Below are 27,868 nucleotides of genomic sequence, written 5' to 3' on the forward strand. Positions count from 1 at the left end.
TGCAAAGGAGTCACCAAAGGGAACAGTCCTAAAGAATTCCAGGCTAGAGCTCTATGCGAGACACAACTCTATGCAAGTTTCCTGAATTGCCTGAAAACTTGTAATCCTGAGGTACTGCCGCTGAGTCAGAGATAACAAATTCTGTTTTCAGAATTTTGAATGGTGAAGTTTCTTCTCCTGAGAAGCTCTCAATCGCCTGACTGGGCCCTTCACGGTGAAGTCCCTGCCCGGGTGGCCTGCTCAGAGGTACTTACAGAGCTGCCCATGTGGGAGAGCGCCTCCTCCGCCCGCTCTACGCGGCTGCCCTTCGTGCTCACTGTGAACGCCCTTGTGATGTGGCTACAGAACTCCACGGAGATGCCGCAGCTCTGAAATAAAGTGTTTCCGTGAGGACTGCTCTGCTCCGGTTAAAGGTGGTAAAGGCAGCCACCCCCCTTCCGGGGATGTGTGGTTACAAGGGCACCCTGGGGGGTCAAGGAGCCCTGAGCAGAGGCCCTTCTACTTGTAAGACAAAGACCCCGTGGCACCAACATCAGCTGTCCCAGGAAGCCCGAGGAACCTCCAGATTCCTCCAGCAGATCGGCCTTCTCTGGGGGAAGCAGCTGCAACCTCTCAAGGCCCTCGCAGCCCTGACCCAGGCAGCACACTGTCATCTCTCTAGCAGGGGCTCCTGACTGCCACCCACCCTGAAGCATGTTCTTCTCCTATCTGAAGGGCACATGCACTGGGTCTAGCTTCTGTTCATACTTTTTCAGATGCGCATATATTTAAGACTTAAAAAGCAACTGGTAACTGCATGAGAGGCAAAAAGTCCTGGTCAGAAAATTCCATTCAGGAGGGGCAATTTTTCCAAGTGGAAATGGAACATCTTGCTGTCATCAGGCTACATCAACAACTCACCCTTCAGAATAATACAGGCAGAATACTTCAGCCAGACCGTGAGGTCACACCGTCATCGTTACGTGACCACGTCCAACTGCCCGTGTGCACCAAAAGCAAGAGCTGAGCTTGACCTTTCACCCCAAGAAACAAGGCACATCAGTGGCACAGGAGTGAGGGCCGAGCGCTCCCCCGGGACTCACCATGACCAGGTTGACCAGAGAAACCACGTTCAGGCTGATGCCCCACAGCCACATGACACCAAACATGTTGACCAAGATCATGGCGATGGTGGCGCACATGATGGCCGCAGACCACAGCTCACAGCCCAGGAGGACCACGGCCACCAGGAAGATGGCGCCCAGGGACACGCTGAGGTTGAAGATGGTGTCGTCAATCATGGTCAGGTACTGCTCATAGAAGACGTAGAACACGCTGGAAGGGGAGAGGGGTCTGTTACTGCTCGTTCTCACTCTGGGAAGCTTTACTCCTCACCCTGCCACCACTGCGAAATGAAGCTACCTTGAGAGGCAGGCCTCACAGGAAACCTCCCTGTTTTTTTAAGACTCACCTTGGGCAGTTCAGCTGGACCTCTGACGACTGATGCCTAAAGTAGGGCCTTGCAGACGTGTATCTTATATAAAGGTTTTGTTCACGTGCCTGATCCATTCTGCTTTATGCTATGAGTGCTCAGTCATGTCTGACTCTTTGTGACCCCCTGGATTGTAGCCTGCCAGGCTCCTCTGTCCATGGGATTTTCTTGGCAAGAATACTGGAGTGGGTTGCCATGCCCTCTTCCAGGGAATCTTCCCGACCCAGGGATCGAAGCTGTGTCTCCTGCATCTTCTATATTGCAGGAGGCTTCTTTACCTGCAGAGCCATCAGGGAAGCCCCCGTTCTGCTTTGCAGGCATTCATCTATAAAGAATATTTCATGGTACTTTGGGAAAACAAGCCCTGGTCTATCTGGAGGATTACTCCCTTCCAAACAGGGTCTGTGCAGGACCTGAGGAGATAATGCCATTTTGGCAAAGTTAGCCAGCTCCTCCTAGAGGTCAGGACACCCACTCTGAGAGCTCCTTCCACAGGACAACAAGCTGGCCTTCTGTCAGGAAAAAGTCAAGGTTCCCTGAACTGAGACCCCGGGGGTTGGTGGGGAAATCACTTGTTTCTCCTACTTTTCTGTATTTTCCAAATGCAGTATTTCATAAAATATTTTCTTCCCCCAAGCTCAGGATGGAGCCAGGGCCAGAAGGAAACCCAAGTGTCAGCACCGTACCCTTCCACCCCCCGCCAACCCCAGCAAGGAAGCCCCGGCGTGTGGGGCCGCTCCCCAGGACACCCTCGTGTACACCTTACCTGTATGGAAACACCCGGTGATCACCCCCTTGCTGGTTCATGGTCCTGGTGATGTTGCTGGCGATGAGGCGGGCCTTCTCCATGGCATCGATGAAGTCAGCTGAGGTCTGCAGCACCGTGTGGTAGGTCATGAAGTACGTGGCTCCCACCCTCGTGCCGTTGTCCAGGATGTTGACGGCCGCGCTGTAGGCAGCGTGTCCCCTGCGACAAGACAGTGGTGTCAGAGGCCACACCTCGTGCCGCACCTGCAGGATCTGGGCATCCAAGCTTAGTGGGGTCACCTGGCCCTGGGCTCAGGGGTCAGACCAGCTGTCAATTTCAGGGACAGGGAAGCCCTCAAAAAGGAAAGAGGAAGGTCTGGCTTACGCTTTCCCACACTTTGCTGCTTTAGTTTCTTTGCACGCAGCTGCTCGTTTCTGTAGCTGGCTCTACTCTGCCATCCAATGTGTTTTTTCACAGAGTGTATACCCAGCCATGTATTGTAACAGGAGGCAGGAAAGGACGGGGGCCCTGGAGTCAGGTGGCCCTGAGATCATCCTCAGTCCTGGAACCCCGGGGTACAATTACTAAATTTCGGCTGCAGTGCCATCTGCAAATGGGTGCACCACCATCTCCTCACAGGGCTGTATATAAATGCAGTAGTGGCAGTGAGGTGCCAGGCACGATTCGGGCTCAAAGGAAGCTCCCTGTGAGTGGTGGCTGTTGCCTTCCAAAGAGCTGCATTCACTCTGACTTGTTTATGCAGGCTGAGTGTTCAGGCTGCAGGGAGATCAAGATGCAAGGTTCATTCCTACTTTGTTTTGGGGGACAGTTCTCCCACGGTAGCTAGCCTAGGTCCCAAAACGCAGACATGACACGTGACTGATGGAACTCGGGTCATATTATGTATTCTTAAATAAAAACAGGGATGTCCAGCATTTACCATTATAATGTAAATATAACCCTCACCTTCTGTCTGAATCCCCCCAACTCCAGACCTCAGCCATCTCTGCTATTTCTGGGCCAAAGATCCTGTTTCCATGGGAACTCTGCCTGGCTGGATGGGGAAGTGGGGCAGCCCAAGAGCTCATGTACAGATAGGCTGGCAAGAAGCACAGAGGGGACAGAAAAACCTAGACCTTTACCCCAGGCAACATCACCAGGACAGATCTGCGGTCTCATATGCCCCACACACAACTGGACAGACCCTTTCACGTCCAGAAATGCCCACATCCCTCCTCGCACTCCATCCTGCTGGAAGCCTGCACAGGACTCAGAGTCCTCTGCGCCGCCAGGAGGGCCAGGACACAGAGGGGAGCCTGGGACCGAATGCTCAGACCAGTCAGAATCATCTGAGAGTGAGGAAGGAGGAATTTTCTTCAAAGGCGTTTTGGTTTCTCTGCTTTCACAGAAGGGTGGGCACAGGGTGGCACATGGCAGAAAATAGGGCCTTCCTGCCCACCATGCCCACCCAGCCCCTCTCCCACCCCCAGCTTCCCAGTGTACATGACAGGGGACTCTGGCATGCAGCTGAACGGCTCAGCCTCCCTTACCCTTTGCCACACTTGGGGTTTGGGTTGTCGGAGAGGAACATGGGCAGGAACCTCATGAAGTCTGCGCCCTGAGGTCTCTGTTTGCCCTCTGGAGTCAGCGGCCGGCAGCGGACACAGGCAGGGTCGACCACTGTGCAAACGGGTAGAGGACCCGAGTGAGAAGGACGGGTGTCCAGATTAAAACATTTTAACACGTGATCTCTGTAGTCTAATGAAGTGGAAGTCCCATTTTCCCCTAACATAGGTTGTATAAATTTCCTTCCCCAAAGCAGGTTGCCTGCTTTAAGGACAACCTCAGTATGTTATTACCAGAGCACAGTGCTTCCATGTTTTTTTGAAGAAAATTCTAGGACAACCTCAACAGTCTTATAAAACCATAAGGCAATAGTGATAAACAAAAGAAAGCAAGCCCGTGACAAGCTACAGCCAGATAACAATCAAGAGAGGCCGTCGGCGTCACTGGGAAAAGATAAGAAACCTGAAAACCAGAGTCCCCTGACCCGGTTCAGCCTGCAGCCCCATAGCGGGCAGGAGATGGGACAATGGGGCATCTCCAGAGTGGACAACGGAGGAAGGGAACACTGACAGGGGGATGAGACCCAGCGATGGCCGATAAAAACAGGTGGAAGTGGAGGGGACATGCAAATGATCTTTAAACAATAAGTTTAAAATTTTTCAGAAAAGAGGAAAAGATCTAGAAGGGTCAAGTACCTGACGCATTGCAGAACTGCTCTGTGCTGTTGTAGATGCGACAGCAAGATGATTGAGGCTTGACCCAGTCAAAGTAATCGTCAATCCAGGATGACGGGGCAAAGCCTATCCGGGTGCTAGAGAACAGGAGAGAAAGGGTTACGGATGCCCCCATGAGGAGGAAGACAAACCACATTAGTACATTATGGGAAAGGCTTCCTTATATAAGGTGGTCCTGCTATATTTAAAATGGACAACAAACCAAGACAGCACATGGAACTCTGCTCAATGTTATGTGGCAGCCTGGATGGGAGGGGGTTTTAGGGGAGAATGGATACATGTACACATATGGCTGAGTCCCTTCACTGTTCTGAAACCATCACAACATTGTTAATTGACTACATCCTAATACAAAATGTTTTTTGTGTTAAAAAATAAATAAAATGGTTGTTGCTTAAACCAAAAAAAGTCTAATTAGCCCTTTGAGAGGTTTTGCTCATGTCAAGCTAGATTCAGCCTGCATTCTGCAAGACAGATTTTCCAGAAAAGCTGTCTTTAGAGAGGCGTGAGGCCCAGGTGCCCGTCCGCAGCTGGGGTACTCACTAGCTGTCCAGCTGGGCGGCCGTGAAGACCTGCTGCACCAGCGAGTCGTTGTTGCAGCCGAGGCCTCCACACACCATGTTCTGCCCCTTCGTGGACGTGTAGTCGTGGCCCTCCTCCAGCACGAAGTACACAGGTGGGCCTGCATGCAGGTACTGATTCAGGGACTGGAAGTAATCCGTCACGTAGGAGTCCTGAGAGGGAGACAGCACGGACGACGGGACACGGTGTGAACGTCCTGCCAGCCGAGATGCCTCCAGCCCAGGTTCCTGAGTCCCTCCACAGCCGGCACCCCTCCCCACCCTGGGCCCAGGGGCTTCTCCGGTCGGTCCCACCCTTAGGAGGGCACCTCATGAGGTCAAGACTGGCTGCTCACATTCTGTAGCGGCGCCCAAGGCCTGAGCACTCAGAAGGCCCAGGTTAGTGGGCAGAGCCCCAGGGCAGTCCCTGTGACGTGGGAGAGCCTGCCAGCACCTGTGTTCAGAAGCCGGCAGAGGCTGAAATGACCGTGTGTGTTCGGGAAAATGTATTCACTGCGGGCCAAACAAGTTAGAATAAAAGAGAATGCATCTTACATCCGGCATTGAAAGAGACTGATCCAATCCGATCTCTACTTTGTTCAGGACTGCGATACTGAACGACAGCACACCCACAAATACTGCCACCTGGAATGAGAAGTGAGAGAGGCCGAGCTGTCATGAGCGGAATAACATAAATCAGGGACTTCTCTGGTGGCGCAGTGGTAAAGAATCTGCCTGCCAATGCAGGGGACATGGGTTCGATCCCTGGCCTGGGAAGACCCCACATGCCTCAGAGCAACTAAGCCCGTTGTGCCACAACTACTGAGCCCGCATTCTGCGATGAGAGAAGCCCCTGCAACGAGAAACCCACGCACCGCAAGTGGACAGTAGCCCTCTGCCCACAAGCAGGGAAAGCCCTCGAGAGAAATAAAGGTCCAGCGCGGCCAAAAATAAATTAAAAAAAACATAAACAAATGAACATAAACAGATCTTAAACACACAAAACAGGACTTTCCTAAACTGAAAAGCAAGTTTAAATGACATACTAAGAAAACAAGGAGTCCGGGGCAGTGGCTGAAGTCACGGTCTTTAGAGCCAAACCACCCGATTCAAATCCCAGTTCTGCCTCTGACAAGCTGAGTGACCCTGGGGCAGTCATTTAACCTCTCTGAACTTCTGTTTCCTTCTCAATAAAACAGGAAAAATTAGACTTGTAGCATCAGATAGTTTTGCGGATTACATGAGAAAACTCTAGGAATAATCAATCCATAATTTACTGCAGCACCCTGTACTGACCACAGTACCAGACTAAGTATTCAATAAACGTTAAGTATTACTATTACCGGAATGAATTTATGCTTTTAGCAGAGACGTGATACACTATCACTATTGGGTATATCCAGCATGGAAACTATGAAACGCTCCTACACGGCTGCTGGGGACAATGGACAGTACAGGGAGGGAGAGGGCGGGGGTGTGTGTGTGGCAGGGTGTGTGTGGAGGGAGAGGACGGGCGGGGGTGTGTGTGTGTGTGGCAGGGTGTGTGTGACACTGAAGGTGAGGACAAGAGTCATGAGACAGATTTATTATCTTGGCGGCCGTGGTGCTTACACAAATCTGCGATAGGTGAGAAACTGACAGAAGTAGACACACACACACTGTGCCAATGTCAAGCTCTCGGTTTTGATACTCAACTACAATTATGTAAGACCGTGGGAGGAAGCTGGGCAAAGGGCAGCAGGTTCCTCTCTGTGCTACTCTGTCACTTTCTAAGAATCTGTAATAATTTAAAAAAAAAAAAAACCCAAAGCCCCAAAAACTCCTGTTTCCATTGACTGCTAAAATTATGTTATATATTTGTACATATCTGCTATGGCTTTTTTTTTTTGGCCACACCACACAGCATGAGGGATTTTAGTTCCCCAGCCAGGGACTGAACCCACGCCCCCTGCAGTGGAAGCAGAGTCCTAACCACTGGAGCGCCAGCGAAGTCCCATGCACTCTCGTAAGTATAAACAGCTGTCGGCACCCTTCCCAAGGTGACTTCTCAGAAGGCAGGTGACGAGTCTGTTTGGGGACACCATGACAGACAGGCTCGTACCACGAGGGGCCGCATCCAGTCCTTGAGCAGAAGCGGGGCGTAGGAGTTTCTGAAGAAGTGGAACAAGCAGTTCTCGGAGGCCTGGACGCCTGCATCGTCTGCCGCCCCCCCGACACAGCAGAAAACGTCCAGCTGGTTCTTCTGAGGGGACCAAGGGAGACAGAGATTACCCTTTGGCTGCCCCACCCAGACTCCAGACTCAAAGGAAACGGGCTGCCGTCCTGATGACCACTTACCTCTTGCCGCTTAATGTCCAAACCCAGGAGGCTCACGAAGCAGGTGATCTGCAGGAGGAAGTCGATGAGGACTGCCATGCCCGCGAAGAGAGAGAACGTGTGCACGGCCGGCATCACGGACAGGCCTCCTGCGGGGACAGGACCGAGGTCACATCCTCCCCAGCTAAGGGTACACAGCCTCACACACATGTGCATGGATGAACACGAGGCACCAGAGCAGCCAAGCCCATGAGGAGACCCCCACCTCCCCCTCCCAAAGGCACTCTGTCTGCGGGTGTCACACCAGGACCACCCTGGGAGTTAAAAGCAGATTCCAGGGACCTGATCCATCCCACTTTATCAAAATGATGGACATTCAACCCTAATTCTACTGTTCAGAATTCTAGGGCCCCATCTCTGTAATTTAACACACTCTCCAAGCAAACGCATGCACATCAGCATCTGAGAACCATTAACACAGGTCACTGCTTATGGGATCTGTTGTGACTCAGTCCACAGGAGGGACGGTATTTCAGTCTCTAGGTTTAGTTACAATCAGATGAGGGTGCTGCCTGTAAGCACCCTCTAGGCTACAAGACTCAGAAACTGAACACTGGCCGCCCACGGGCCACACATCTATCAACCCATTTTGTGTGTGTGCTGTGTGTATGTGCAGTTGCTCAGTCGTGTCCAGCTCTTTGCAACCTCATGGACTGCAGCCCGCCAGGCTCCTCTGTCTGTGGGATTCTCCAGGTAAGAATACTGGAGTGGGCTGCCATTTCCAATATCAGAATTTTAAAACATTTAAAAAAACATAAGGAGCCAATATTTAACAATGAGAGTCACAGTGTCATTTGAGTGGGAAAAAAAAACAAAACTCCAGATTCACAACGTTGCTTGAGAAGAAAACTGAACCTGGCAGCACCGGGCTGGCCTCTTATAAACAGGAGCCACGGGGTCCCCTCCACCCACCGCCAACTCCTCCTGTTCTCACAAAGTCACTCCAACCTTAAACCCCAGGGTCAGCTGCTTGGCTGGTTTTCTCATCATAGAAAGAAAGGAAGTAACTTTTTGGCACCCGCATCCATCAGAAGGAGCCACAGGGCCACAGGCGCCACGGTGCGCTGCTTCGTGGAGTGGAGGAGGACGTGCGCCAGTGGCGCAGGAGTCCAAAGGCCGCGCGCCATCCCTCCCGCCGCCCCTTGTGAGGCGTCCTGCGGCCCCTGGAGACATTTCTACTTGTGACCACAGGCCGTGTGTCTTCCCTGGACTTATGGGGCAATCCTAGCCGGCGTCCTGTGCAGAGGACGTAGCCAGTGTTCTCTTACTACACACCAGACATGGGGCAGGGAAGGGCCCACTGGATTTCTCCACGTGAAAGAAGACAGGAACGCTGGGTTGTGTTCCAGCTTGTGGCTCCTTGTCCAGAAGGAAGATTCGAGACCCTCTGCTCAGTCACAAGGGTGCTTCCCCGTGAACTGAGTGTGCCGAGGAGGAAGACCACCCTCAGGAACAGGGATACACACCTCGAGGGCTTATTCCTGTGACTGTGGAGTTGCTGCTGGGAGCACTATGCTGGGAGGACTTGTGGCTGTGCAAGGCTGCTATTTTCAAATCCCAGCACTCACCAGCGCTGCCCAAAAGGGGAAAGGGCAGGAGCCCTAGGTATCAACACCATCCCGAAACAACGTTTGAGAGGAGATGCATGCTAATGGTGCCCAAGTTACTGCCATGGATCCTCTTCATGGTCCACTCTGATAGTTTATAATTACAGAATACAGCTTAACAAAGGAGGAACGCAGAGGGGCATTCTGATACACCCAGGCTCAGTACACCACAGAGCTGGCCGAATTCTAAGAGTAATTACCTAAGAAAAACGCTACTGTCTCTGCGAAGGATGAGAGGAACATGCTGGGAGCCACTTCTCCCAGGACCCGGCCCACCTGTTGGTCCAGGGTTTCCCCTTGAAGACGTTCATCTCTCTTAAAAATAAAAAAAAGTGAAACATGCAACATTCACATTTCTCAATTACAATGCCACCTCTTTGCTTCTTGGCTGCCTTGTGTTAGCTTGATGGTAAGGAAAAATGACTGGCAGCGTCTACTTTTTTATAAACCTTATACAATAAAGAGGTGCAAACCCCAAACTTTTCATGTTGATTCATTCAGGGTATTTCTGAAGCCCGGAGCCAAGGGAACAGGTGAGACGCTAAAGGAAGGATTGAATTAGGTTATCAGGAAAATACATGCAACATAGGCTGCAAGTGGCTGAACCTTTAAACAACACTCCTAGGTGCCACGGGGCCTCTGCCCAGGTAAGGCCTGCAGGACAGGAACCCTGGGAGAACCAACGGACTGACAGCATCTTCTACATCAGGGTCGTATGGTGACCTTTTGCCTTTTAATAGCACTTTTTCAAGTCCTTCCTTCTTCTACACTATGTTGAATCATTTTAATAGCTGCTGTGGCAAAAATATTTTCCACAAGTGTATTAGCACTTTTTGCACACAGGCTGCATGTATTTAAAACTAAATTCTCACTTTGTATCTATGCCACCAAGCAAAGAGAAGGGTCTTATACTTCCTGGTCTCAGAGGATCCAGAACAAGCACCAATACGCACGCACTCAGAGGCACGGAAATGAAGCCTCCACGTGTCCCGCTCACAGGTACCCTGCGTGGAGCCAGCATGCGTGCACGGGGAGCCTCGCACCTGGTCAGACGCTGTGAGGCTCTGAGACGTACCTGGTAGGTCTGGACCAGGATGAAGATGTTGTCCACCCCCACAGCCAACACGAGGAATGGGATGACTTCTATCACAATGAGGGTGAGGGGGACCCCGATGTAGCTGAAGATGCCCAAGGAGCAGGCCACTGAGCTCAACACAATCAGGACACCGGCAATGCCCAGGGAGATTTTCGAATCCACCTGGAGATACCACAAAGACATAAATCATCATTTATAGTGTTTTCTGTCCTGTTCCTAATAGGTCCTCGCTTTTACCTTTTTACATGCTTACTGCCCATCCAGATTTAAACCTATAGTTCAAGGTTTGAGAGAAGACATGAACAGTTGTCTAGGTCTTCCCGAGCCACATATTTCATGAGCCTACATTCTTAGGTGATGGCAACATAGGGGGGGAAAAATGAATTAGGTGAAATAAATTTTAAGTTGAAGATAAAAATTTGGAAATAAAGAAAACAAGGGCAGGAAGCAGAAAATGTGACAGTTAAAACACTGACAACTTCCAGTTAGGACTCCATGATTCCATTGCAGGGGGTATGGTCAGGGAACGAAGACCCCAAATGCCACATGCCGAGTCGTATGGCCAAAAAACAAAAAAGCACAGGACAATTTAAGGCAGTTTTGAACATAATGAACTAGGATTGCTGCTGCTGCTGCTAAGTCGCTTCAGTTGTGTCCGACTCTGTGCGACCCCATAGACAGCAGCCCACCAGGCTCCCCCGTCCCTGGGATTCTCCAGGCAAGAACACTTGAGTGGGTTGCCAATTCCTTCTCCAATTCATGAAAGTGAAAAGTGAAAGTGAAGTCGCTCAGTCGTGTCCGACTCTTAGCGACCCCATGGACTGCAGCCTACCAGGCTCCTCCATCCATGGGGTTTTCCAGGCAAGAGTACTGGAGTGGGGTGCCATTGCCTTAGAGGCAAAAACATGACATCATGCTGTGTACTGCCATTTCTAACACACACACACACACACACACACATATATATATACATACACACCCCACTTACCAGAAGCCTGCGACAGCTTTTGATATGCCCCAAGGCTAAGGAAATATATAAAAACATGACGCCATAGCTGATCAGAACAGTGAACACGTCACTGTTACTTTCACGGTTTAGTTCATCTTCAATGCTTCGTTCAGCCTTAAAAGAAATGGTCAGATTTGGATTCTCGTAGTTTTTCACAAAATTAATGAACCTAAAAGGGTAAGCAAAATTTTATTCTGTTAGTTAAAAACTGAGTGACAGCTAAGTGAGGAACTTCTTCCTAACTTTTACAACCCCAAAGCCACACTTAACCCTTCTCCCTCATGAGAACTTTCTATACTCGCCAGATGACAAAGTTCCAGATATGTTGAGTTTTCTACCATTTAAAACAAGTTGGGACCAAGTTTAAAAACTGCTTCATAGTCTCATTTCATTTTTTACTAAAAATGATTTCTAAGTGCAGTGTATTATAATACAGATATATGCTCATGGAACAAAAATTTTTTAAATTGATCTCAGAGTCAATACAATCCTTATCAGTATCCTAGCTGACTTCTTTATAGAAAGACAAATGGACTCTAAAATTCTTATGGAATTGCATGGGGCCTGCTGCTGCTGCTAAGTCACTCAGTCATGTCCGACTCTGTGTGACCCCAGAGACGGCAGCCCACCAGGCTCCGCCGTCCCTGGGAATCTCCAGGCAAGAACACTGGAGTCAGAACAGCCAAAATGTTTTTCAAGAAGAACAAAGTAGGAGAATTCACGCTCCATAATTTCAAACTTACTACAAACCAACAGTAATCAAGACAGTATGGTTACCAGCATAAGGACAGGCATACAGGACAAAGGATCAGAACTAAGAGTCCAGAAATACGCCAAGTATTTTCACCTAATTTTCAATAAAGGTGGCAAGACTATCAACGAGGGGAAAGAATCTTTTCAACAAATGGCATGGGACAACTGGACATGCATATGCAAATGAATGCAGTTGAGCCCTTACCTCATATCATATACAAAGAACTCAATGGATCAAAGACCTAAATGTAAGAGCTAAAACCATATGACTGTCAGATGAATACATAGGTGTAAACTTCCAGGTCCCTGGGTTATGACATGGTTTCTTAGCTATGACACTAAAACTATGAGTAACAAAAGAGAAGACAGATGAATTGGACTTTATAAAAATTAAAACCTTTTATGTTTCAGAAGACGCCATTAAGAAAGCAAAAACACAGACCAGAGAAAAGGAGAAGGTATTTGGAAGTCATAGATCTGATAAAGGATTTACAGAATATTTAAGAATTCTTCTAATTCGATAATAAAAACATAAACAACCCAGTCAAAAAATGGGCAAACGATATGAATAAACATTTCTCCAAGAAAGTTAATACAAATGGGCAATCAGTGCATGAAGAGGTATTCGAATTCATTAGTCACCAGGGAAATGCAAATCAGAACTGCAGTGAGGGAATTCCCTGGTGGTCCCGTGCTGAGGACTTCGTGCTTTCGCAGCCAGGCCCAGGTTCAAGCCCTGGCTGGGGAACAAAGATCCCATAAGCTGCACAGTGTGGACAAAAAATAAACAACTGCAATGAGATATCAGTTCATACCCACTGGGATAGCTAGAACCAAAAAAGTCAAATAATAACAAGTGCTGTCGGGGGGTGGAAAATGTGAATGCTCCCTACATGCCGGTGGGAATGGAGAATGGTGCAGTCATTTGGTTTTTTGGCTGCACTGCACAGCATCGGGGATCTTAGTTCCCTAACCCGTGGGAGGGCAGTCTAAATCACTGGACCACAAGGGAAGATCCACTGGGGCAGTCAGTTTGGAAAAAAAGTCTGGCAGCTCCTCAGGGTTACCATATGACCAAGCAAGTCTACTCCTAGGTGTATACAAACCAAGAGAGAGGAAAACACATTCACACAAAGAGAGAAATGGAGGCATGTTCACACAAAAACGTGCATGTGAATGCTTATAGCATTATTCCTAATGGTCAAAGGTGGCAGTAAAGAATCTGCCTGCAATGCAGGGAGACCCATGTTCAAACCCTGGGTCAGGAAGATCCCCTAGAGAAGGCAATGGCTACCCACTCCACTGGAGAATTGGAGAACTGACCTGAAGGATCCCATGGACAGAGGAGCCTGGCAGGCTGTAGTCCATGGGGTCACAAAGATCAGACACAATTGAGTAACTTTCCGAGAAACAACACACACGTTCATCAGCTGATGAGCGGGTAAACAAAATGTGGTCTATCTATAGGATGGAATGATCTTCTGCCATAAAAAAGAATAAAGTGTTCACACATGCTGCAACTTGGATGAACCTTGAAAACGTTATTCCAAGTGAACGAAGCCAGATCGGAAAGCCCTTGTATGTAATTCCATCCATATAAAAGTCTGGAACAGGAAAATTGATGGAGACAGAAAGTAGACTGAGGGTTATGTAGGGCCGGGCGTTAGGAGGGAAACTGCTACAGGAGATGGGATTTCTGTCTGTGGTCAAGAAAATGCTCTAAAATTGACCATGGTGATGTCTGCACACATCGGTGAAAATACTAAAAGCTACTCAACTATACACTTCGAATGGGTAAATTGTATGGTATACGAATATCCCAACAAAGCTGTTCAGTGTCCCATTCTCCTGGGCCCCCGTCCCCCTTCTTCAGAGGTTACATCACAGCTAACCGGTTCCTGGGTCCCTCACTAGATATCCTTTCTAGGTGTGGACAGCATGCATGACATATATTTGCCCAAACATGCTGACCACAGTTTTTATTTAATAATTCTTGAACCATTTATTAATACTTACCTCACTATCTTTAATGATGGCATAACATTCTACTATACTTCTCCTTATGAATACACATTTAGCTTACTCCCAGGTTTTGCTGTTAGAACATAACACAAGGAGCATTCTGCATAGATACTTGTACATTCCTGTTGCAGGACTATGTATTTAAAGAATGTTTACAACTAAATTTATTTACAGATTTTTTGTTTTCACAGCATCACTAGAACCAAGTGAAAAAAATGGCATGACTTAGATCTGATGTTGGTTAATTTAGTTGAACATCATATAAATGCTTTCTGCTAGCGTCCACCTTCCCGTGAGAAGAGCAGCTGGTTTACCGACCCTGTGAGCAACTCACTCTCTTTCCCAGGCCTGGGCCCTCTGGAGCTTCTCTGTATCGTTATAGTAATTATTGACAGGAAAGGTGATCACAAGGGCTGTGGCGTTATTGTAGTTTTGATCTAGAAAGGAAAAAGGTGACATTAAAAAGCAGATTACAAGCGTGCAGAAAACCAGATCAATACGAGGAGGGGAAAAATCACAAGCTGGCTAGGTGCCCGGTTTCTCATGGAGCTGAAGCTTAAACATGCCTGAGCTTGTGGAACAAAATGGGAGGTCACCTGACCTGGTGCTTGTGTAGTTCAGCTAGGGAGAAAAGGGGACTCTCGAGCAAACGTAGACGCAGTTGTCATTCCATCATCATGACTACGCAGCACGTGCTGGGTGACGATTTCAAACAAAGCGGAAAGGTGTTCGGGGGAAAGCCTCTTTTCCCTCCGTCCCCATCTGTGTCTTAGCTCTCCTCCTCACACCATGACGGCTGCGGCCCCTACCAGCCGCAGTCCACACGCACAAGCATGGGCTTCCCCTTGCCTTCCTGTTCACATAAATAGTAACACACCCTTCTGCAAATGCTGCCTTTAAACTCATATCCTGAGAATGCTGCTTTAACAGACACAGCACTTCCTTATTCTTGTTTCTGCTTATGATGTTTTCTAGTACAGTTTAACTCCACTCCAGTTGATGGATATCTTTGCAAGTTTTTTTTTTTTTGGTTATAAGTAGAATTACTACAAAAATTAACCGGATATTTCTAACACATAAAATCCATATTTGTAGGATCAAATCTTACAAGTACTTAGAATCCAAAAAAAAAAAAAAAAAAAAGTACATTTTTAGTTTGGATGGATCTCCCAAACTGCCTTCCAAAAATGCCATCCTGCTTTTCATTTCTTTATTCAACAGAGTATTTGCTGAGACCTACTGTGTGCCCGTGTTATTTTAGGGACTGTGGATACATTAATGAGCAACAGAGGTTAAAAATCTCAACCTTCCTAGCGCTTATATTCTAGAACCATTTACACTCCCACCAAAATGCAGTTTGCCCATGGCAGGGTTTCATGCACACAGCGTTTTGTCAAATTCTCAGGTCTCTGCTTTACCATCTGAGCCACCACGGAAGCCCATCAGACTGTAAAGACTCTGCCTGCAAGGCAAGAAACCAGGTTCAAGCCCTGAGTAGGGAAGATCCCCTGGAGGAGGAAATGGCAACTCACTCCAGCATTCTTGCCTGGGAAAACCCATAGACAGAGGAGCCTAGCAGGCTACAACAGTCCATGGGGTTTCAGAGTTGGACTCCACTGAGTGACTAACGCTTTGACTTTAGATCTTTGCTAATCTGTTGTTATGTAAAAGGCTGAAGTGAGAGGTGTTTCACTAGCTTGAGTAAGGTTCAGCATTTTCTCCATATAATTAAAAGCCCTTTGTACTTCTTCTCTTATTAACATGCACACGGCTCTGCCCACTTCTTTTGGGGGGCTGACCTTGTCTTTTTTCCTCAAGAGCTCTCTATGTATTAAGGAAACACTGTTATGTATACTAACTTTTTTTCTGCTCCAGTTGGCCATTTGTTTGGTTTCTTAAAATTTTATGTTTGTTCTCTACACGGGAACTTGAAAATCTCACACAAACTCATCAGGGTTTCCTTTTGTGGCTTCGCATTGTGTGTCCTGCTTAGAAATGCCTTCTCCATCTAAAAATTACTTTACAACCTCTCCCTTCCTACCAGATGAGAAGAACATCTGGCCTCTTCGACCGGCTGGAGAAAAACCTATTGAGCTGCTTATAATTAGGCTTCAGAAGCCAAAGCCGCCACGTGAGTTATTGCCCCATCTACCTGGAGTCATCTAAGCAAAGCCCCGCTGCTCCTCCCACTGGAAGTGTCTGACTCCTTAACCAACTGGTTTAGAAGGAAAAAAAAAATCTGTTTTCTTTCCCCCTATATCTCACATGTCTCTCCTCCATTACTGATGTCCTTAACCCAAGGTCCATGGACTTGTTGGGGGCTCTCTTGATGAGTTTCAAGGGTCCCATGAACTTGAGACTGAGCAACATATTATGTGGATTTAACAGTGACGCTGTTCTGGGAAAATGTCCTTAGCTGTTGACAGCTTCCCAGAAAGTAACCTAAAAATGGCGAAAAACCACTTCTTCCAAATGCAGGATAAAACCGAAAGCCAAAGGAGATATGGTATCTGGGATGCAGTATATTGGGTAATTAATGAGTGTTTGAGGAAATCCTCATAATTACCACCTCAGTGTTAATGACAGAACCAAGACTGCTTTATCCAGTAAGAAGAGTAAAAGCTTCTCTCACTTACCATCGTAGCCTCCAAGCACAAGCCATGGGAACACTGGGCCACCAAACGTCCCCAGGCAAGGATCGTGGAGCAAACTGGTGTCATTCAGGGAAGCAGGAGCCCTGCCAGGAATTCAGAGAACACCTTCCAGTTAGAACAACCTGTACACATCACAGAGACCCAGATGTTTACACAACAGTCACGAGGCTGATTAAGAATGTGGGCCTGAGGTCCCCTTGGGTGAATGATCCAGTTCAGTATTTGCTTTGGGGAGCTGAGAGTCGCAGAGAGAGAGGCAGGTAAATATAGTGAGATGTGGCTAACATCAGCTGGTGCACAGAGGAGGGAGCTGCTAATACATGGTGAAAGCTGACACTATAAAGAGAACTTTATGTACAGACCCGGTCTCTGAGGAGGAGGGGGAATTCACCTGCACAGGAGGAGGTGAAGGCTTCCAGGCACCATACCAGCAGGAAGAGAAGAAAAGAGCATGAGGAAAGAAGAGAACAGACAGTGGCCTGAGAGACCACAGGAAGTCCTGGGTCTGTGCGTGGGGTACCCATGATGGGGGCCTCCCAAGGAGGGGATGGGGCTGGGAAGAAAGAGGGAAGCAATGGAAGGAAGGGGTACGCGTCTTGACCAGTGGTTGGGGTTTTTATTCTGTCGGCACCTGGGAACAATCAAAGGAAAGGGAGATCAAGAACTGTTTGGCAAACATAACTCAGTGGCAAAGCAGAGAGAGGTCTGGAGACCAGGCAGCGATGCCAACACTGCAGGGCAGACAGACAGACAACCAGCGTTTCAGGACAGATGTCAGCTGGACTCTGGGCACACATGAAGGTCCTCATGGATAATCTAAACCACCGCCCTTCAGTGCCAGGGGACGGACTCGGGCCGTGGAAGGTCAGGTCAATGCTCAGGGCTAACAGGCTACAGGGTTGCAGCCAGAAGCTGGGTCCTGTCCACCCACACACGTGGGGCTATGCCACCACATCGCAGGCTTGAGAGCTCATCGCGAAGTTAACATCCGCAGAGTCATGTGAGGAAGAGTCCGGGGAGCCCATAAGTGGTAGGTGTTGATGCGGGTATTAACCAGGGAACGCAGGAGGCCTGTGAGTGGTTCTGGGCTGGCCGGGCTCCAGCAGGGCCTCCCTCCAGAGGACAAGCCCAGAGAAAGCTGGAAGGTGAGGAGGGAGCTGAAAGCTAGAGATGCACAGGCGTGACCACAGACCACACAGAGCCTGCCTTGCAGGAGAGGGGATGCTCCCAGACGTGTTTCCACACCTGGGCAAACCGTGCTCCCCTTGGATAATACACCCATCTCCCCTGCTGCCAAAATTCCGTTTTATTTTGTAAAATAAATAACTTTTTTATTTAAATATTAAAGTTATATAATACTAAACGTTTTTTTTTCTAACTGCCCCTGGCTGCCCTGTACTACCTGCCCTTCAGAGAACGCTGGTTTGGGGGTACATGGGCTACACTTATTGCTTCACAGGCTCGTGTTTATAGAGGTGACCGCCTGAAGACAGTAAACAGCAGAAGCGCCTAGAGTCAGCCACACTCCAGTAACAAGAACAGACGGAACCTCAGGTCACTGAACTGGGCCAGAAGTCAGAGCACTTGGCTGTGGAGACGTGGTTAATCGAGCAGCACGTTCAAAGGTGACGGGGAGCAATCTCTCTGCTTCTGTAACAAACGAACAGCCACAGCGGTTGTCTCAGTGGCTGAACAACTTTCTGTGGGCCAGGTCAGGCCAAGTGATGGCGTCTAGGGAGGGCAGAGAAGCGAGCGCTCTTCCTGCCACAGGGCAGGCCTAAAGGTCACCTCACAGGTCACCCCGTGCGGCTTCTCTGTGACTAACTCAAACCACACGCTGGCCTGTATAGCCAGACAAGCCTCTGATGCGAAGCAACCTCAGCGTTCTCCCATCTAAACTGAACCGCAATCCGGCCCCCACTCCTCAAGGGGACGCCACACGTTTTGAAAAGTCAGTGTTGTGAAATCAATTTATACTTGAAAGATAAGAAAAGGAGTTAGAGGCTTCTGTCTTTTCACCAAGAAACCAGCTCAGAAATGCTTGGGGTGGTGTGGCAGATCCAACTAGGTGTAATCCAGCTGGGAGGGAGTCAGGGGCTGGGAGGTACCTCGATGACACATGGTGAACACTCGACCTCAGGGCCTTTGCACCTGCTGCCCATCTACTTGGAAAGCTTTTCCCCAACTCTCACAGGCTCCCTCTGTTCCCCTCCGCTGCACTTGGAATGGCACCTCCCCTGCAAGCTCACCCTCGCCCCGCTTCCTTCTCCCATGGCATCGCCTGGACCTGGCGCTGCCTTGACCTGGCATCAGGCCGAGTATCGCTTCACCCTGAGGGTCCCACTGTTTGCTCCCTGCCGGGGCTCTAGCACCTACAGCGGTGTGTGGCCACGGCAGCTGTCACCTGCTGGAGGGACGGAGGAAGGACCACCCCCGCCACGTACCGGACGCAGTAGAGGAAGTGCGTGTGGTAATCTGCATACACGAAGAAGTCATCCCCGACTTGATGGTCCAGCACGGAGTGGCTGTTCTGGAAGTAGTTCAGCACACTCAGGATGGTGCAGTTCTGGTTGTATGGCGAGAGGGGCGCCACGCAGATGTCCCGCAGGGTCACAGTCTCATTGTTGTAAGAAGCACTGATGCTCTCGATGGCGGTTTGTAAGTCAAGGACCTGAAAGAGGATTTTTTAAAATAAACAAAGCCAGAAATACATCGGTTTTCCGTCAGATGCTGATTAACTCTTACTGCTCTGGTGGGGGGTGGTGGTTAGAAGATAAAAGAGTCTTTGGGGAAATTCCTTCCTGAGACAGGGCAGAAGACTGAGATAAATGAGGATGAAAATATTTTTAAGTTTACTATAATTTTGCTGAGGATCAGCAAACTGGGGCACTCATTGAGAGGGGGAGGGGACACCATGGCAGGCCACATCCCAGTGCAGGACACACCAACATGTGCCCTCCCACCTGGAGAAACAGTGACCACGAAGGGGAGCCCAGGGTCATCTGCTGGGTCTTCCTGACAGGCCCTCCCATCCCCAGCAACCACCACCTCGCTCCATACTATGCTTTTTTACGTATATTCCTGTTATTTTCTAGTAAAGAATACAAATACACTGCAGGAGGTAAATGACAACGTGTGCACCTTTTGCAACAAGCTGGGAGAAAGCAATGGTCAATGGGTGCAAAAGATTCTATTAGACTCTTGGGAACATGCTGATGTTTTCTCAAGCTATCAGACACTCTGTAGGGCAAGAGCAATGTTGAGAGGAAAAAGTATGCAAATGTACAACTGTTCAGTAAGAAATAAGTGGGAGGCAGTTAATTTACAGATCGCTCTCCAGGGCGAGTGTGGGAAGGGAAGATGGACAGATTTAAAGGACTCTGTGGGAGCAAGGGGTGGATCTTATTCCAAACGCAAGCCGGGAGTCCACATTCAGGCAGTGACAAGGTCATTCCTGCAGTTGCGGGGTGGGGGCGGGGGGTAGTCCGCAGTGACCCAGCAGCCCCTCCAAGGTCTCCAGGACCACACAAGAAGTTTTATCCCTTTGGATCCTGGTGTATTACTTTTCAATTACTATCGGAAAAAAAATTATTAAGTTCCTAAGGTGAATATATTAATAAATACATTGTTTCAATAGAAACATGCTCTTCTCAATTTCAAGCAAGACCTTCTGTATGAAATAAATACAAAAGTGGTCTACAGTAAATTTTTCATTAAGTTCAACACTGATCACTTTTTTGAAAGTAAGTGAAAAGTGTCTTATCATTAAGGTTTACTAGATAAACCATCACACTCAGCCCGAAACCCACATCAAGTGAACTGGTCAAAAGCTAGCCCGGTGCCGGGTTCCTGGGAAGTGGCTTCTGCCAAGAGCCAATTACCTGGTGCAGAATGTCTACGGCAAGGGGAGGCCCGAAGGGCACGTCGGCTCCCGAGGGGTAGGGCTCGTATATGTGCGGCGAGGTGTGGGGGGCCCTGATGATGAGCTGCTCGGTGCGGAAGAAGGGCCCAAAGTGCGTGTCAAAGTACTCCTTCTCCCGGCGCGCCTGACTGCCGGGGGCCGACCAGAGGTCCACCGGGTCGGTTGTGACCTGGATGAACACCAGGCCTGAGGAACAGGCGGCGATGAAGGCCACAGAGAAGAACACGACACAGCCGGGGTGCCTCACGCAGAAGGAGCCCCACTGTTCGAAGAACCGCCGCAGATGGGCCTCGAAGGCGGCGCCCAGAGGGTCACAGCAGGTTGGCCCCCCTGGAAGAGCAGGAGAGGAAGGGAGGGTGAAGGTTAAGAGCCAAGCCACTCCTGAAAGTCGGAACAGGGCGAGTGTTAGCTACCACTGCATGCGGCGAGACTCACAGCCGCACAGGGACACCCAGGGACGTGCATGAGACCGTCCCCGGCCCCACCCAGCTACCTGTCTGCTGGAGAAGTGGCCCTGCCCACAGTGACCACCAGCCCCTTCCCGAGAGGGACAGAACTCATACATAAGCCTCTGAAAAGCCAAGTGCTCTGAGCATTCCAGCCAAAGCAGTTCCCTCCAACTATTCCTGCCCCGCTGCTCTCACCCCAGGCCAGGATCACTCTACAGATATTATGAACCAGGCGATTCCCATCCACCACCCCATTTCCAGCTGTCAGTGCCGCAAACAGAGGGACTCTGTCTCCATCACAGCCGTGTCCCCAGCACGAGCTCAGTGCCGCTCCCGGAAGAGGTGCGTCAACATTAAAGAAAGAAACACTCTCCTGCCAATGGTGCCAACCCTTTTACTTAAGTACAAATGTGCCTACCTTTGTCACTGGCGTTTATAGAGAAAGGTATATTGCCATCAATGGGGGTAAACTCAGAGACAAAATACCGTTTTCTGAAAGATAAAAGCACATAAGTCATGTTAGTGGACTTCAGCATCATGAGACTGTTCTTGACGGTCCCACAACCCTATTAAAAGCTTATTTCCTCATCCTGTTTGCTTCCTTCCTAACTGGTCCCTTCCTTTCCCTAAGTTCCCTTGCTCCGGGCCTCTCTGCTCACTAGTCTCCGGGGAAAATTTAAGAAGGTATTAAGAAGATAATTTCACCTTGTAGCCCTCACTCACATTTAAAAGTTTTAGGTCCTTTAAGAACACAGTGAACACTACACTCCAGGAACAACGAGCACATTTGGTGCCGAGATCTTGGTTTCTAAACACCCTTTTCCAGGGAAAGGAACCAGGGCTCCTTGCAGAAGAGGGTGCTTCTAGGGCTGGGGCAGGGAAAATACTGAAACATCCTGTGATTCCAGGAAAAAGAAGAAGCTTAAGAAAGGTGAGGGCATGCTTAAGAAACACACAGCAGCCAGCAGAAGGTGCTGCCAGTGGTCAAAATTGGGAAGATTTGAGCAAAAACATAAATGATGGTACGAAACAGAGATCACAGTTGCTTTTTTTTTTAAGTCCATTATGTAAACATAACTAAATAAATATTGGTTAAGTAAGTAGGGGAGAAGGAATAACAGAGTAAGTCCAGTTAGTAAATGGAGAAGGAATGAGGAAAACAAAATGTCCCCATTAGGCAAAAACCACAAGAGTTAAGTGCTGAAGACCCACGGATGGATGCTAAAGTCAGTGGACGACAGTTTGAGGAGAAATGAGGTATCAGCACAGTCTCAACACAGCTCCCAAAAGACGTTTATCAACTCCAAAGGAAGGAATAGTAGCTTAACAGTGGAGAAACCCAGAAGACACCTTCTAAACCAAATGATGTAGGCTAATATCACCAGTGATGAGACATACTGGCATCATAAGCCGTTGACGTGATACACTGAGAAAGACACGTCACGTCTGTGATGTTGTCAAAAACCTCCACCTAATCATGAGAAAACATCAGATAAAACCAAATCGGGGTACATTTTACAAAATAACTGACCAGCACTCCTCACAAGTGTCAAGGTCATAAAAGAAAAGGAAAGATGAACAACTGTCATGGATTGAAGGAGACGAACAAAACAAGAAGTGAATGTGACATGGGGTCCTGAAACAGAAAAAGGAAGAACCTTAGAGGAAAAACTGGTAAAACTTAAAAAAAGACTGTGGTTTAACTAATAATGGTATACCAATGTTATTTTCATGGTTTTGATTAAATTATATACTATCGGTGATGTGAGTGGTAACATTAGAGGAAGCCAGTAGAGATATAAATAAACTATTTCTGCACCCTTTTAGTAAGTCTACAATTATTTCAAAAGACAAAGTTTTAAATAAACCTGTTGTCCTAAGTCAAGACGCAGGTATCTAAAAGGACTACAGTATCGCATTTAAAAGGATTTGAATCAGATCTGGCTCAGTAGACTTTCTGTTAAAGAATGGGTCTTTTAAATCACACGCCATTTTGAATAAACCAATGGAGAAGTGTCACCCCTGCGCAGGGAAGAGCACACTGAAGGCCAAGGAGGGAGAAGCAAGACCCTCAGGGCCTCTTCAGCCAGTGCAGCTCGCTCCAAGAAACTACCGCTGGTGAATGACGGAACCTCCAGGGTAAAAACTGGTTTCGTGACAGAGTTCACCTGTGAATGAACTGAGCTTTTAGTATGCATAAAGACACAAGAACTAGCAATGTCAATGAAACTAACTTTAAACATCTCAATGTCTAAATAGGCTTTTGATTGTTGACTAGTTGCAGGACATAAGCAAGTCATGGAATTGTATTAATGCAGATCTTTGTTCTTATTCTAATGAACCAAAGTCTACCAAGTGAAAACTTAGATGTGCCACTGGGTTAAGTTTGCTCTTCTTGTCTGGGGGGCTGGGAAACAAAACAGATTACCTGTAGCACCACACAGCAAAGAACGCTCCAAAGAACACGAGCAGGAAAGCCATGTAGGTGCTCCACATGATGACGTACATGGCGTCGAGACCCAGGATTCTCCAGGGAACGGGAGGGGGCGGGGGCTGGGGCTTGGGGCCGCAGACGGCCAAGCAGTCCTGGCAGCTGCACGGCCCCGTGACCTCGTCCACCGACTCGTCACAGCCCTTGGTGGCATTGTTCATGGGCTCCATCCCATGGGTCGGAAGATCTGTGGGAAGGAGTGTGTTGAGAATCTCCATTAAAAAAAATTAATTACAAGGGTTGTACTAAATTATATTTTAACCCAATGATAAGCACACTGAAAGAAGTCATGCAACCAGAAGAATAAGAAAGACTGGAGGTTTCTGGGTGATCGCATTATGCTTTGCTACTTAGTCCTCCAAAATTTTAAGTTAACCTCAATAACTTTAGGCACAGGGTTCATCACCAACATTCAAGTCCACCACATTTCAGTGTAAACTTCCAATCAAATGTTTATCTCCACTGAGGAGCTAGTTTAATACTAAGGCAGAGCTTCTGAAAAGGCTCCTTTTTTATTTTGTACTGGAGTATGGCCGATTAACAGTGTTACAGTTTCAGGTAAAAGGCAAAGGGACTCAGCCATACAGACACATGTCCCCATTCTCCCTCAGACTCCCCTCCCATCCAGGCTGCCACGTAACACTGAGCAGAGCTGCCTGTGCTGTACAGCAGGTCCTTGTCATTTATCCCTTTTATTTTTTGAAAAGGCTCTTTTTTTTTTTTTACAAATGACTTATTCCTTCAAGTATGTATCAGCACCTGAAGGCAACTCTTCCTCTCCACCCACTCATCCAGCCCCTGATAACCCAGGGGTTACCCCTCCAGCTACCTCTTGCTGGAGGAAATTCCAAAACCTCCTGATCTGAATTCATCTTCCTATTGCACATTAGGGTTCCTGGGCTTTAAAAAAACCGTTAAGTTCAATACACCAAACCTGGGGGGTGGGGGGGGTCTCTGTCCCCACCTGAAAAGACGGGGGTGATGGTGAAGGGCGCCTGGCCATTGTCCTTGTTGAACATGTACTCGATCCAGTTGGTAGCGTTGCAGGCGCTGGCCTCGCGCCCGCACAGCAGCCCCAGGGCCTTCTCGTTGCTCGAGGGGGCCTCCACATCCCGGCAGGCATTGTACATGGCTGGTGGGGGAGGAAGGGAGAAGGCTGAAACTGCTGCTGGAATTCACCGGGTGAGAGCTTACACGGGGCCTCTCACGTGTGAACGTGGAAATCCAGACACACTGCAGGCAGGGGCTGGGAGTCTAGACAGCAACCACTGAGGGAAGGAACGGAGGTCACCTCTGACACTGGCTTGTCACCCTGCAAGCGACAGGCTAGGCCAGATTCCAAGCAACTTAAAATCAAAGGCAGGACAAGGCGTGGCCATCCCAGTCCACAGGGGCCTGGAGAAGTGTCACCCCCGCGCAGGGAAGAGCACACTGAAGGCCAAGGAGGGAGAAGCAAGACCCTCAGGGCCTCTTCAGCCAGTGCAGCTCGCTCCAAGAAACTACCGCTGGTGAATGACGGAACCTCCAGGGTAAAAACTGGTTTCGGGACAGAGTTCACCTGTGAATGAACTGAGCTTTTAGTATGCATAAAGACACAAGAACTAGCAATGTCAATGACACTCTGCACGTAAGAAACCAAAGCTCTGCTTTGTTGTTGTTTAGTTGCTAAGTCGTGTCTGATTCTTTGTGCTCCACGCACTGCAGTACACCAGTATATTAACATTCAATCGCCAGTCCCTGCTTGTTAGAAACTTCCTAAAACCTTCTTCCCCTAAACTTTAGAGAGGTACTTAGAAATTCATTGTGCTTTACCCTCACTCTTGAAAGGCAGATTAGCTAGCGCAATAGTTTTTTTCAGAACTGTGATAACCCCACTGCTTTCGGGCCTCTAGCTTTGCTGGACAGAAAATCTCCAATTGTCATTCTTTTGAAGTGATTTCCACCTTTTCTGTACTTGCATTTAAGATTATCTGTCATTCAGATTTTATAGTTTTTAAAATGAGCTGTATTTAGTTACAAATTCCTTTTTTTATACATTTATTGAGATAACTCACATACAATTCACCAATTTAAAGTTATAACTTGATGGCTTTTAGCATATTCATAGATATGAGAAATCATCACCACAGTCAATTCTAAAACGTCTTCATCACCTTAAGAAAGAAACCCAGGACCTTTAACTAATGCTCCCTTATCTCCCCATCCCCTTAAGCCCTAAGCAACTATTAATCTACTTCTGTGTCTATAGATTTGCCTATTCTGGACATTTCATATAAATGAAATCATGAATAGTCTTTTGTGACCGGCTTCTACCACTTAGCATGACGTTTTCAAGGTCTATCCATGTTGCAGCATGGATCCTTATTTTATTTCTTTTTATGGTCAAATAATATTCCATCATATGGATATACCACATTTTGTTTATCTATGTATGTATCAGTTGATGGATATCTGAGTTGTTTCATACAGCCACCTTTTGGCTATTATGAACATATGTTTTCATTTCTCTTGTGAGTGGAATTGTTGGGTCATATGGGTAACTCCATGTTTAATTGCTCCAGGAACTGCAAGACTGTTTTCCAAAGTGACTACACTGTTTCACATTCCCACCAACTGTGTATGAAGGTTCCGATTTCTCTGCATACCTGCCAGAACTTGTCTTTTTATTTCAGCCACCCTATTGGCTGTCAAGTGGTACCTTGCTGTGGTTTTGATTTGCATTTTCCTGATGACTGATTTTAAGCATCTTTTCATGAACTTATTGACTATTTGTATAAATAACATCCTTGGAAAAATGTTTGCTCAGATTCTTTGCCCATTTTTAATTGGGTTATTTTCTTTTTGAGTTGTCAGAGCTCTTTATATATCCTAGACACAAGTCCTTCATTAAATACATGCTTTGCAAATATTTCTGCCTCTTTTTGATGGTGTCCATCAAAGTGCAAGTTTTTTATTAAATTTTTTTGGTTACATTTTTAATTGATCATTATAGTAATTGACTATAGTCGCTCTTATAGTCAACAGCTTTGCTGAATTCTTATTCTCTCATTTTATTGTTTTGGGGCCCATTCTTTATTCAGCTGCATCTAATCTATCTTTTAATCCACTTGCATGACTATTTCTCATTAACTGGATCTTCCAGTTGGTTCTGTTTCTAATCTGTTCATTTTCTTTCCCTAGGGTCCTACTCTTTCAGAACTCTCATTTCAGTTGTTTTCAACAAACATGACATGGTCTTTTTCAGACTCTATGAGCTTCAGTTGCTGGGACACCTTTCTCCTGTTTGTCACATCTGCTTACTTTCCCTTATGGTGACTGGTTTCTTCACAGGCAAAATCTCTCCTCTGCCAACTAGGTCTCCCTTCCACCCCGCATCTCTGCAGTCTTGCAATAACTCATGAAGTTATGCATTTCATGTCCAACAGAACCTAAGCCCAAATGGTTCCTAAAATGTATAGAAATAAACTTGCACAAACTAAAAATTTCCATAAGGGAACTTATAGTTAGGAAAGAGTTAAAGCAAATACTTTAAGGAGATCGTTTCATAGGTTGTAGCTCAAGTCCCAGAAGACAAGCGAAGTAACAACTCACATTTCCATTGGCATTTCAGTGCTAACGGAACTGAAAACTGTCCTTTTTCACAGAGCTGACAGGACAACTTGATCCACTGTCCTGATATCAAATATAAAAGAGGGATAATTTAAAAGTTTACTTACCATTGGCAAAACTCTCTCCAACATAGTACTGTAATTCTTTTACATTTGTTTTCGTCTGGTTTGTAGTAGGATCAACATAATCTTCAGTTGCTGTAACGTTCAGAAACTGACTTTGTCGAGGGCTACATGTCAGCTCACAAAACAGGTTCACTAGGTTATAAAAACAGGATGGACATCTAAAGAAAAAGCAAACTATTTTGAATGATCTCGTGGGTAACAGGGCCAGCAAAAAGATGATTTAAAATACACAAAGACTATTTAAAATTTATTATAAATCAGCAAATGGATTACCATGAGGACATATTAAACCCAGCAATTCCAAACCTAAAACCTCATGTTAAAATAAAGACACATCTTTAAAAACCACCCTAATTACTAACATTTGTGCTGCCCAGATGTAATTTCAAGAAACAAATGCTCTCTGAATCCTGCACTTTATAATTTGGTCATGTTTCCTGTATTTTGAAGCCAAAAGGACTTAGGACTACCATGGTGACATTCTGATGGAGAATAAAAAAGGGGAAAAAGGAGATTTACACATTAGTGCTTTCATCTCATAACCTACTGAAGGGCTCTCTTTCAAGCCCCAGATAACCTTAGGCCGTCTCTAAACACAAGAGGATTCCCCAGGATTAGAGAAGATAAAAGAAGAGCAGTGGTGTTCGCCAGCTACATGCATTTCAGAAGCACCCGG

At 47.4% G+C, this 27,868-nt stretch overlaps 1 protein-coding gene across 2 annotated transcripts in view; it reads right to left on the reverse strand.

Moving 5' to 3' along the window:
* NPC1 (NPC intracellular cholesterol transporter 1) overlaps positions 1–27,868 on the reverse strand; it is a 43,667-nt gene that overhangs the window by 2,101 nt on the left and 13,698 nt on the right. For both annotated transcript variants that reach the window (XM_006079183.4, XM_025273527.3), the window contains 20 exons: positions 27,175–27,350; positions 24,423–24,590; positions 23,396–23,645; positions 21,386–21,459; positions 20,478–20,848; positions 19,041–19,267; positions 16,579–16,679; positions 14,277–14,379; positions 11,147–11,336; positions 10,138–10,320; positions 9,263–9,377; positions 7,417–7,544; positions 7,181–7,321; positions 5,635–5,724; positions 5,063–5,253; positions 4,481–4,596; positions 3,770–3,899; positions 2,238–2,438; positions 1,083–1,314; positions 255–368 (listed from right to left, as the gene is read on the reverse strand). In XM_006079183.4, the coding sequence (XP_006079245.3) occupies positions 255–368; positions 1,083–1,314; positions 2,238–2,438; positions 3,770–3,899; positions 4,481–4,596; positions 5,063–5,253; positions 5,635–5,724; positions 7,181–7,321; positions 7,417–7,544; positions 9,263–9,377; positions 10,138–10,320; positions 11,147–11,336; positions 14,277–14,379; positions 16,579–16,679; positions 19,041–19,267; positions 20,478–20,848; positions 21,386–21,459; positions 23,396–23,645; positions 24,423–24,590; positions 27,175–27,350 (3,301 nt within the window). The remainder of the gene's footprint in view (positions 1–254; positions 369–1,082; positions 1,315–2,237; positions 2,439–3,769; positions 3,900–4,480; positions 4,597–5,062; positions 5,254–5,634; positions 5,725–7,180; positions 7,322–7,416; positions 7,545–9,262; positions 9,378–10,137; positions 10,321–11,146; positions 11,337–14,276; positions 14,380–16,578; positions 16,680–19,040; positions 19,268–20,477; positions 20,849–21,385; positions 21,460–23,395; positions 23,646–24,422; positions 24,591–27,174; positions 27,351–27,868) is intronic.

The sequence above is a fragment of the Bubalus bubalis genome, chromosome 22 (assembly GCF_019923935.1).
Source record: "Bubalus bubalis isolate 160015118507 breed Murrah chromosome 22, NDDB_SH_1, whole genome shotgun sequence".
In the NCBI taxonomy this organism is placed as follows: Eukaryota; Metazoa; Chordata; class Mammalia; order Artiodactyla; family Bovidae; genus Bubalus; species Bubalus bubalis.